The sequence below is a fragment of the Seriola lalandi genome, unplaced genomic scaffold (genome assembly GCF_002814215.2).
Source record: "Seriola lalandi dorsalis isolate HSWRI2012SDOR001 ecotype SW California unplaced genomic scaffold, Sedor1 jcf7180002054968, whole genome shotgun sequence".
Lineage (NCBI taxonomy): Eukaryota > Metazoa > Chordata > Actinopteri > Carangiformes > Carangidae > Seriola > Seriola lalandi.
In genome coordinates, this window is record NW_019525519.1 from 211,830 (window position 1) to 224,009 (window position 12,180).

The window sequence follows — 12,180 nt, forward strand, 5'->3', positions numbered from 1 at the left end:
CTCTCTGAAAGTGTGTGAGATGGAGAGCAACATTCAAGGGATTTTGACCAGTGCGCTCTGCTCTGCGACAGATGGTGTGTACCATATAATATGGCTGGGATTATGAATTCCATGGGTAGTAGATTGTACGATCAAATATACATGACCAGGACTTTATTTTACCACAAAATAAACAAATGCTGGAAACCGCACTGCCCAGCAACTGTTCATATGATTTTGTGAATCCATGAAATAAATATTAAATAAATGAATATACAATCTATAGTGACTACAAGGAACTGGACAGGCAGCACTAAGACTCTGAACTGGGTGTTCAGCTTGTAAACCAAAGGTATGCTTAGTAATTTCAGGCTGTAAATAAAAGGACCTTAACTAACTTTATTTTTAGTATGCCATTTAGCTGCTGGAGAGTTGAAAACAGTGCATAACTACACCAGTAGTTATTCCACATACATACAGGCTACCTTACCTTTTGTCTCTGCTGTTATTCTACCATTTGACCACATCTGTGTTACTAAGCCTAAATCATCGACAACCAACCTGAAATAAATAAAACTTAACAAATTAAATGTATAACTTATTCTCAGAAGCTAGCCTCAGACTGGACTCAACCTAAAGACAGGAAAGAGGGGGTATGACATGTGTTCGCCAGAATAAAACTGATTTAAACATTTTTTTTAAACGGCCTCTGTGTTAATATAGAATATGTTTGTTTGTGGTTACATGTTGCATATTCTCAATTAATTAAAAGTAGACCCTGTAGACCCCCTGCAGGTAAATCCCGGTTATTGGACACGTTGTAGCCTACATGCGTGCATTTTTCTTACTAGCCTGTTATGTTTTTAAATGGCTTATTTATTCATGGCAGAGCCACTTTTGGAGCCTTATGTTATAATAGCTTATGATATGTTATTGTATTGGCTTAGCAGTGGGCTAATACTTCATCAGTGCCGTATATCAGACATACAACATAAAGTGGGAGAGGGAGAGCAGACACAAGCAAACATACTCACTTTAGTGTCAAATTTATCACCTGAGAGTGAAATGTTTAATAGTCAAAAAATCCAGTCAGACCACGTGAGTCGTGGGTGCAGGTCTATATATTTGCATGGCTGCCCACTCACCGGGTTTAAAATTTGAAAAACAGCAGAATGAACCAAACACCTGGGCTTCTTTGGAGAAGTTAGTTGCACACTAAATCTTTGTAGAAGAGCAGCTGTTAGACCTTCCAGCCCCGGTTTTTGCGCTTGTCGGAGCTGGTACAGGATCATGGAGGAACTGGCGCGGGAGAGCATCAGCCTGCTGGCGCGGTCTGCGTCTCACGCGGATCCCCCGCGGCTCGGCTCGTTCGGCGCGGTGTTCATCATGCTGAAGTCTGCGCTGGGAGCCGGACTCCTCAACTTCCCCTGGGCTTTCCAGAAGGCGGGGGGAGTGAATACAGCCGTCGCTGTGGAGATGGTGAGTACAGAGTCAGACACCTGCAGAAATAACCTGGTAATACTATATCATTTAGGAAAAGCGTTCATAGTGTGTACAGCTACACGGCCCTGCACCAATAATATGCACCAATGTGCACCAATAATATGCTCATGGAACAATTAGGCACCTTTGACGCTAGTTTTATTGACGTGTAACTTTAAATCTCGAGCTGTTCAGGGGGTTTAATGCGGTTAGTTTTGTCAATGCACACTATAGACTCAGCACTCCCCCGTCTCTCCTTGGTGTGAAAGAGGCTCATCTTTTTCACAGGTGAGCTCTAATGAAGCTTCCAGTTTTGGTGAGGACCTGAACTTTCGTTGCACTGCATCTATTGACTGCCACAAAAAATGTGTGTGTGTCTCATGGATGGATAGCCACATGGGCTTTCCAAGAATGGGCCCAGGGGCCCAAGAGGTCCTGGGGTGGGGTGGGGTGGAGGTGGGGGGCGCTAAGCAGGAGCCTCTGTTTGAAGTGATCATTCTTTTTGGAAAGTCAGAGAGCTTGTTTTGCTCTTGATGCCAATTCAAGTCATTTTCTATTGGATAGCTACTGATACCAAATCTGAGCAAATATTTATTTGTATTTTTTTTGTGTTTTTCTTTTCTTTTTTTACAAAAGTACAGTGATGCCGTACAAATTAGTACTATAGGCTACACCTACATTACGATTGGTAGCGCAATCAGAAACATATGTAGGAAAATCTGACTCTCATCACAGGGTTCCTTAGTATAGTTTCCTATAATGTTGTGTAAAATCTGTCATTGTGCTGGGGCAGGAAGCTTTAGAAAGAATTTGATCTGAAACAGTCAATTAATTAAAAAGTTGATTGTCAGGAAATGATTCAGTAGCTATTTTAATCCTGGAAGGTAGCCTATATCTATTAAGACTATTAATAGTTAGGGGGGGGGCATTGTCTAATAATCTGTGTGCCAATATCAGCTTGGTCTGTGAATGAAGATTAAGGTTGAGCTCCTCTCCCCGGTGCCCCGGCAGGTATCCCTGGTATTCCTCATCAGTGGTCTGGTCATCCTTGGCTATGCCTCGTCTGTCAGCAGACAGAAAACCTATCAGGATGTCGTGAGCGAAGTGTGTGGACGAGCCGTGGGTCAACTCTGCGAGATTTGTTTCTGCTTCAACCTGTTCATGATATGTGTTGCCTTCCTGGTGGTGGTGCAGGACCAGCTGGAGAAATGTAAGAACCAGAACAACCATGAATTATGTTATTTCATAGCATCGGTCATTGTTTACAACAGACTGTGTTGTTCATGCTTATAGTTTACACACTTCTTTTTTTATAACATCCAAACTCTCTCTTCCTCCTGTGAGTGTGTTGGACGTGCTCACTGCTTCATACTTATGTTTATTCATCATCACGTAAACGTTGGGTGGATTAAAACCTACAGTATCAATGCTACTGATATGTAGTCTTGAGTATCAATACTGGTGTTAGTAGGATGAATACAAACAAAACCAGGTCAAAACCTGTATGGCTGGACTGTGTATGGTCAATGTGTAAAATTGAGGATTTAGTCTAAAACTGAAAAGTTTGTGAATTTACACTTAAATCTGGTGACAAAGATGTTAATTTAGCAACGCTGCCTGTAAACGCCCCCCTGATGATGTAATAGATACTGTATGTGTATGTACACAATCAAACGTTACGCAGCCATAAAAACTCAAGATGACAAAAAAACATCCACAACTGTTTTAGTAACAGGTGTTCACATGTGGCCCACCGTACAGAGCAGGTTCTGGACATGAGGTCGGCCAATAGAAAAGGGCCAGTTTACAACACTGTGGAGGTTATATCTCTGTATGAAACACAAAGTGTTACTGTAAATTACATTTAAAGTCCTAAAGCCAATTAATCTGCGAGGTTTGCCTTAGTGTTGACTTTGAACCAGTCTACTCACGAGTCCAGGAAGCAGGGACAACACTAGATGAGGGTCTCTTGAAGGTTTGTAGATTGCATTATTCATATAGTAATTAGTATGTGAGTCCCATCTTTGGTCAAGTTTAGGCAACAGAAGTGCTTTGGTTAAGGTTAGGGAAAGATTGTGGTCCTTTTTGATACAGAAAAGTCACTTCAGACACCACATGTCATTTAACCAAAACCACGATCTTTCCTGAACCTTAACCTGTGTGCCGTGTAAAAAAGTTTAATAATGCTGATATCACAACAACAGGATATTGTACTGCAAGATCAGATATTTTGGAGGAAAACAAATACGATGCCTGGGAATATTTTTCCCCAAAGAGTTTTACTCCAAAACTGTTGCAGTTTTGTTGTATATAATCATGGTTTCTAGGACACAGGGTTTCAGTGAAGAATAATACAATCATTTTTAGCATAAACTGCTTTGCAGATTGATTTACGTCAGCATAGACAGAAACATAAATTAACAAATACAAATATGTGCTTGACGGGTGTTAGCGTTCCTGTTGGAGACAAACATGATAGTGTACCAGCTCCCATCACCATCCTCCTCATGCCATCTGTTAATCATCAAGCACTGCTCTGTTTGCACTCAGCATTTGTTTCTGCAGAGTTCGAATGTTTTCATGTTATCAAGGCACTCGACTGAGTTTGTGATCAATTTAGCAGCCATTCCCATATCAAAAAATTAATCTCTCTCAGACCATGAATCATCCGCACTTTAATATTCGTTCTAGCTACCACTCGGGTAAACATGTGACTGGGAGCAGTAATGCCTCCCCTTTTCATTTTAACTTTGTCATTTTGTCGTTGTGAAACCCTTCAAATCCTTTTAATGTTTCTGCTCTTTTCCAGTTTTAACCAGATCATTTGATTGGATTTTCAAACACACCAAAAAAAACAAACAAACAAAAAGCAACAAAATAAACAAACAAACAACAAAACAATAAACACTTGATCAGGAACAGGAAGCTATAGAAACACACAGGTAGCAGGCATGCAGGAAACAAGCTGGGACTTAAGCAGACGATCTGACAAGGAGCTGGTGGAAATGGCTGTTGTTTTTCTTACTGACTGGGATCATGAGAAAACTGGGAGCAGGCGTGTGAGTGGGCAGGGAAGCTCACGTGAGTGAGAATGGGAGACAAGTGAGCAGGTGGATCTATCGTTCAGGTGACTGACACAGGGAGGAAAGTCTGAGGACATCTGGTGGGCGGATGGAGAGCGGCAGGGCCGAGACAGGGACAGTGACAGTAAGGATGGTGAGGGCCAGAGGAGGGAACAAGAGAGTCCAGAGACGAACCGTGACGGAGAAATCTCAAGGGACAGATGCTTTAAACACATTCACAGGACTATTATGTTTGTCATATTCTATATGGTCATCCACCAACATTAAAGCGTTTATCTCAAAGTCATAAACCACGCTGTTCAGCAGGAGGCAAGGTGTAAATGAATGTTTTGTAAGTATATATAGCTGTGTAAGTTTTGGTGAGTGGTCTTGATGTTGTCGTGCTGTATACTGATGCCTTCATGTTGCAGCAGGTAAATAATGTTAATTTTGACTCTGCTTTTGTGTCTCCAGTGTGTATTTCTTTGTATGAGACGGTGACTGGGTCGAGTGAGGGAGAAATACCGTATCACTGGTACACTGACCAACGATTTGCCCTCTTCGTCATGTGCCTCGTCATCATCCTACCACTGTCCATCCCAAAAGAGATCGGCATCCAGAAGTACACGAGGTACACAACCTTTAGCTGTAGTCAGAATCATCCAACTCAGACATCATGCGGACTGTACTATTTTACATTTTTGTGACTGAACTTGTTTCCTCCTCCCGTTAGTGTGCTGGGGACGCTGGCTGCTACGTATCTGTGTGTGGCAGTGATTGTCAAATATTACCTGATGGAGAGCCACACAGTGATAATAACTCCAGAGCACAGCCAAGGGTCAGTAACCCTGGTTTTTAATGGATGCATGCGTGTACTTAACACTGGCTCTTCACTTAATATGCATCAGTAACTGTCTGTGTGTGCTCTGTGTTTTTCAGTGTAAGTTCATGGGCATCGATGTTTAGTGTCGTGCCAACCATCTGCTTTGGCTTCCAGGTAGGATCATAGAAGAGATCACATACACAATATGCATGATGTTCAAGTGAGTTGAAGTGGAAAGAAATGTGGGATCAATATCACACCCCTAGACAAGCATGTGGAGCATGTGGAAATTTAACTTTCACGTAGTGCTTTTGTCTGACTGCTGACTCTGACTTCCTGTCACATTATGACTGGCTGAGGTTTGCTAGGTTAATCTCATGACATCCTCATGAGAAAGGCATCGTTGAACCCCCCCCTCATAATGAAACATTCTCATTAATCTGTGTGTCTGCCTGCATTTGCAGTGCCATGAAGCTTGTATAGCAATCTATAGCAGCATGGAGAACCAGAAGCTCTCCCACTGGGTGGTCATCTCTGTGGTCTCCATGTTCTTCTGTTTGCTCATCTACACTCTGACCGGTGAGTTCACCAATAAAACATAAATTTCAGTTCAATGTGGCCTCACCTGAAAGCTGCTTATCATATCCACTCTCTCCATCTCCAGGTGTGTATGGCTTCATGACGTTCGGACGAGCTGTCGCCTCAGATATCTTGATGTCGTATCCAGGAAATGACGTGGTCATGATCATTTCCAGACTCCTTTTTGGAATATCGATTATCACCATCTATCCTATAATTCTACTCCTGGGGAGGTGAGTGACACCAGAGTTGAGTTGTTTTGTATAATTGGTGTAATTGGTTATGTATGCGTGTCTTTTAACATGTTGTCTCCCTGTTGTGTGTGGGACAGATCGGTCATCCTGAACCTGATGTTACGAATTCAAAGGCGTCGCCGGGGAATCGTCACTCATTCGTTTGAGAGTCGCTGCAGAGTCATTCTCACTGTGATCTGGATCACCATCACTCTTCTCATCGCCATGTACGTCCCTGACATGGGCGAGGTGATCGGTGTCATCGGAGGAATCAGCGCCTTCTTCATCTTTATCTTTCCTGGTATGAAAACAACCTTAACTTTGAGATGTGTGTGTGTGTGGACATGAATGTGTATTTATACATTCATATTCAGACTCTTATTATTAGCTTGTCAGTCAACTGTAGAGCATCTGAATTGCACTAAGATTGCAACTGGATCACATTATTATCAATTAATATGCCAATTACTTTTTTTTTTTTTTTTAAGTATATTTTTTTGGGCTTTTTATGCCTTTATTTGATAGTATAGTGGAGAGAGACAGGAAACGGGGAGGCAGAGAGGGGGAATGACATGCAGCGAAAGGCTGTCCGATGCGGGATTCGAACTGGGGCCAACTGCAGCGAGGACTGTAGCCTCTACACATGGGGCGCCTGCTTAGACCACTACGCTACACGACATGCCAATTACTTTTATGATGGACTGATTCATCATTTGCTCCACAACATGACAGCAAATAGAAAAAAAAAAGTCCATCCCAAACCCAAATGTCTTATTTTTTTCAACTGACTCTACTTATTTTTTTCAACTGACTCTACAAAACCCAAATGTTTACTTTCATAGAGGACTAAGAAAACAAGAAAATATTTACATTAACAAGCTGGAGGCTTTGACTTTTTTTTTTTTTTTTGATCGATTAATGAACTCATTGTTTCACTCCTAAATTCGACTAACCTATATGGAAGGTGCGACAACACAAATAGTTTTGTGTGTGTGTTGTCTGTTGCAGGTCTTTGCTTGGTGTTCATAATGCAAACAGAAACTGTGACTCCAAGAATCAGGTGAGCAAGAATCAGTTTGGCAACTATTTATTTTACACATCCATAATTTCTGAATTACTTCCTAGTAATTTCCAAGACATTTTATGAAAAGAACGATGCAATTTGTTACTAATTGTGAGGAAAATAGAGACAGTGCACAGCTGGTATACTTCCTGATAATTAATTAACATCAAATTAACTGCCAGTGTAACCTGAGACAGTCACTAAGACGTCTCACAGCAGGTGAGTTTCAACTTTGGTTTAAATGGATATTTCCGTTCAGGGAAATATTTTCCTGATAATTAATCCAGGAACATTCCTTGGGGATTATTAGAAAACTCATAAAATAAAGTGTTACTGTTTTTTTCTTTCTTTTTATATTAAACCATAAACAAACAGAGAGAGGAGGTAAGAAAAACCTCCTGCTGGTCATACAAACATGGCAATGAGGAAATGTCTCGCAGAGTAACAATAACAAAAATAATGCAAGTTATCAGTTCACATGCAATCTGGTCCCAGTCCACAAAGTCCTCCTTTTAGAGTCTGGATAACATCGTCTTTCAAAGGGACTGAAAACCTTTTGAATATTTTGTAGAAATCAAATGATTTGTTTGATTTGATGAATGATTAGGAATTACTGTTATGCAGAAGATTCATATTGTTGATGATTTTTTTTTTTATTCATGGCAGGGTGATTTTAACAGTTTGGGGAGTCATAACCATTGTAGTTGGAGCCTTCATCTTTGGACAGAGCACAACCATCGCTATCATGGAGCTTTTTTACAAATTCTGAATTTCACAACCATTATCACCACTATCTGGAGCAGCTGCTTCACTGTGACGCTCATCTCTTTTTGCACAACTGAATGTTGCATTTGTAAAGGTCATTTTTAGTTGTACATGTGACCTTTGTGCAGTGGCCTTGATATAAAATACATTTACTATGTGAGACTGTAATATTCTCATTTGTGTGATGCATAAATATCGGATTCGAATGGATTTTTTCAGTTGACAGTTATATTAAGTCACATAAAAGCCTGTCTGAACATATTTAATTGTTAAGCGTGTATGGAAAAAAAGAGCATCTATGTTTGAATGTATGTATGTTATTGCTTTATTTTGTTTGCTTTATTAATAATATATCTACAATATATTGTCTGTTTGAGACCTAATTTGTATTTGCAAAGCACGACCAGGGGGCAGTATAACACCACTGAGGAATTATTTATTTATTTATGTACGTAGTTATCCGTTCTGTTATGTGTGGAACTGCATATTGGAAACACAGATAATAGAGAAATCAGTTTTTATCATGGCCATTATTCTCCCAGTGATTGTTTTGAAACGTGATTGCCATGTCTAAGTGAACAAAGAAAAAATCCTTTTTTAATTTAAACAGATAGATTCATTGTCCTTGAAACGTGTCTACATTTATGATAAAATTCTTTGAAGTACATTATTCCTTGTCCCTTTCTCAGCATTTCTCAGCTGAATTTTTCCACTGACCTCCAAATGGCCAGAGTCATATGAGTGATACAAATCTGCAGCTTTCACTGAGCTCAGAGAGATGGCTGGAGTATGCTGAAAATCACTGTTTATTGTTTATTGACTTCAAGCTTTAAGGAGTTATGGCACACTGCCTGCGAGCATGCACATGCTTACACATGTGTGTGAGTGTATGAGTGAGTAATGATTTACATTAAATGCAGAAAATGGGCGTCGTATCTGGGCCTGGAGGGGTCTGCGTAAAGGCGACAAATCAGCCATGCTAACTTCACAGAAATGTAGTAGGAGGCTTGCATACTCCACTTATCTGTGTGAACACACATACAGTGATTCAGAACTTCATTCAAAAATAGACCATCTAGAAACACACAGCAGCTCCTTATCAGCGCTTCAGTTATGTAATAGGTTTTTTTTTCATCTCGTGCAGTGTTAATGTCCTTAAGGGAAAACCTCAAACTGTGATACTCTACTTGTGTTTAGCCCTTGGGATTATATATCAACCTTCTGGCCATATGATTAAATCCACTAAATGCAGGGAAAAAAATCACTGAAAATCATACAAACCACAAACTCCACATGTTTGTAAAGGCAATTCAGCAGTCCTGGGAAATAAAGCTACCATACACACATATGGCATACAGCTATCAAGATCTTAGCATGTCAGTTTGTTGTTTGTTTAACCTCCAAAAATGGAAGAATGCCCCACCCTCACAGTAATGAGTTCACAAAGCCAATGTTTCATGTCATACCAAAACAGACAAAACAAAACTAAGAGTCTACAGCCGTGCGAGCTGCTCCCTGAAGCTGTACTTTGTGCTTTGAGCTGCATGCTAATGCTAGTATGCAAAGCATAATAACATTTGCTAATTGTGTAGCGTTTAGCAGATGTTTCTACCAGCTGAGGCTGATGAGAATATCATTAGTTTTACAAATATTTGATTATAAACAAAACAATAGAATAAAATAGAAAAAAAATAGAAATTTTGACTTGATAGTTGCACTAGAAGATAAGTCGGTTTTTAGACTTCACCCTGCCGGAAACATGCATATCTCACATTTTATGACAGTCCATCCAACTGTACTAGTTGTTGAGGTATTTCAGTCTGGACCAAACCGACCAACTGACTGATGCTGCCATTACTAGTACGACGCCGCTAGCATGGCTAAAATCATCCATTATTCTCTGCATTACAGTATCTTTTCATTTTCCTCGGCCTCTGAAAACTCATTTCCAGTCCTCATTATTATGCTGTCCCCTGTAGCCACTTTGTTATTGAAAAATTACTTGTAATGTAGGCTTCTCGCGGTGCTAATTAATGCAATGGCAATTTGTGTCAACGGCTCTTTTAAACGTTTAATTGTTCCTGATAAGAGCATCAGCAAAACGCTTGAATGAAAAGGGACAGCTGCATGTTATTTCTGTTATTGCGTGTGTGCGTGTGTGTGTGCGCGTGTGTGTCTGTGCGTGTGTGTGTGTGTGTGTGTGTGCATGTGCGTCACTGTCACATGGATTGAAATCTGCTTTTTGTGTTAAGAATTGGGGAAAAAAGAGTTCCTGTCAGCTTTATGACCGTCTGTGTCTTTCTCCATAACAAATATGTTTCCGTATCACTGTTGTGACTGTGAATGTCTAACACTGTACTGTATGTAGTATAACATGGTCGTGTGCATGTATGTGTATGACCTTGTTTTCTATGCATCAAGGTTATGACCAGCAGGCAGAAATCATCATGATGGAGATAACATGCATCCATCACTCTGCTGCTCGGCCTTTATTGAAGCGCTGACAGCAGATCTTTGACCTCCGGGCTGAACTCTGTGGGATAATCGCTGCCGTGGCAATGAGCTCAGGTGAAGGAGAGGCCCCTGTCACCTTGTATGTGTGTGAGTGTTTGTGATACAATAAGTGCCCTAATGTTGATCCTTTTCATGTTCTTTAAATCTTTTAACACTACTCTACTGAACGGTTGATTGTGTTTTATTTAGAGACAAATGTTATGTGAATAAGCCATAATGACAAAACGACATATTAGATTGCATGTTGACTAAAAATCTTTATCTACTTTAACAATTTTCATTTATTTCACTTTAATGTAAAAGAAGTTTAGTTAATCTGAAATTGGCATATTTTTGGTGAAATGTGTGTGAAAATAGTGAGAAGATCTTTTATATTTAACACCTTCTGATAGATGTGTTTCTTTAGAAAACATAATTTCTCAAAACATCATAAAAACAGGCAGTGAAACTGAACGCAAGCAGAGAGATCTACAAAAGTCAAGAAACCTTGTTAATAACATCTATTACAATCATTAGATGTGGTGCACGTTTGGCTCAGTGGCGTGTGGTGGCTTTTTCAGTAGTATGTCTTGACATTGGTGTTTTGAAACTACTAGGCCACATTAAGTTAACATTAAGTTAGCTAATGCTAACAGTTATTGTGTATGTGTGCAATACCATTTTTGTTACAATTCAATGTAAGCATTTACAAGTATTTACTTACCAGTCTAGAAGAAACATTGCGAGTTCAGCATCATTCATCATTCCTTTACTCGCCGACAGCTGTCTCCAGCAGTGAAAAGCAACATCGACTGTAACTCTTGTTTTTCTTCTATTTCAATCACTTCTTAATGATGGCGGACAGTTGCAGTATTTTGGTAACGGAAATAAACTGGTGTTTTACAACAACTCCATCATGTTATGTTGAAAATAAAACTTTTTGTAAGTTGATGAAGTGACAACAATAACCCACATGGAGAGTAGAACATTAGAAAGCTTAAAGGGGATGGTGACGTGAGCAGCACTGTTGGCAGGAGCAAAAAAAAGAGGTGTTTTTGAGCAAAATGTTAATAAAAAAAGCCACAATGAGCTCTGGAAAGTTCAATAAAAATAACGTGAAATGCCATTTGGATGTCATGAGGCGAGGAGGCGTCATAAACTGCATGAACTGGGCAAAGCTAACAAGTGCTTTTCTGTTCTCCACCACTCTGTGCACACTTATGAATAAATGTGCCATTTCTATGCTTTATTGAATACATATCAACCCAACTATTCATTACATGGACATCACAGTTTCCTTCAACACTAATGGGTGCTGAGGAAGAGATACTGTCATCTTCTCATTCACCAGCACCGGCCTCTCTGGCTAAATCAGTCGCTGGTCTCGACATAGACATATGCTCCTCGGATTTCGCAGCCGTCTGAATTCTGGCACTTTCCCTGCACCATATTATGTTGCTTACAGCTTCATATTTTGGGGAGATAACAAAGCATATTGTTTTACTTCCACTCACTACTGGCATATCATGTTATTGTGCCCTGCACTCTTGAGGCCTGAAAGGTGCACACCAGAAAATATCGGAAAACTCGCAATACTCGATACAGTTACAGGTTCAGAAGGAACAAGGCAATGTAACACTCGAACCTTCCAGCACTACAGCCATGGCCGAACCAAACTAATGGAAAGACATTAAGGACAAA

At 40.1% G+C, this 12,180-nt stretch overlaps 1 protein-coding gene across 1 annotated transcript; it reads left to right on the forward strand.

Moving 5' to 3' along the window:
* The first annotated feature begins 1,129 nt into the window (after positions 1–1,129).
* Positions 1,130–8,351, forward strand: slc38a8b (solute carrier family 38 member 8b). Its single transcript, XM_023395745.2, has 10 exons — positions 1,130–1,458; positions 2,473–2,671; positions 4,998–5,154; positions 5,257–5,361; positions 5,463–5,520; positions 5,811–5,925; positions 6,011–6,158; positions 6,257–6,459; positions 7,167–7,218; positions 7,888–8,351. The coding sequence occupies exons 1-10, from the start codon at positions 1,270–1,272 to the stop codon at positions 7,988–7,990; spliced, it is 1,329 nt and encodes a 442-aa protein (XP_023251513.1). The 5' UTR covers positions 1,130–1,269; the 3' UTR covers positions 7,991–8,351.
* Positions 8,352–12,180: the final 3,829 nt, after the last annotated feature.

Bases quoted from the DNA above. Each gene is read 5' to 3' on its own strand.
- slc38a8b (XM_023395745.2), top strand. From the start codon at position 1,270: ATGGAGGAACTGGCGCGGGAGAGCATCAGCCTGCTGGCGCGGTCTGCG. The intron at 5,521-5,810 runs GTAGGATCATAG...CTGCATTTGCAG, and splicing joins CCATCTGCTTTGGCTTCCAG to TGCCATGAAGCTTGTATAGC. The intron at 6,159-6,256 runs GTGAGTGACACC...TGTGTGGGACAG, and splicing joins ATAATTCTACTCCTGGGGAG to ATCGGTCATCCTGAACCTGA.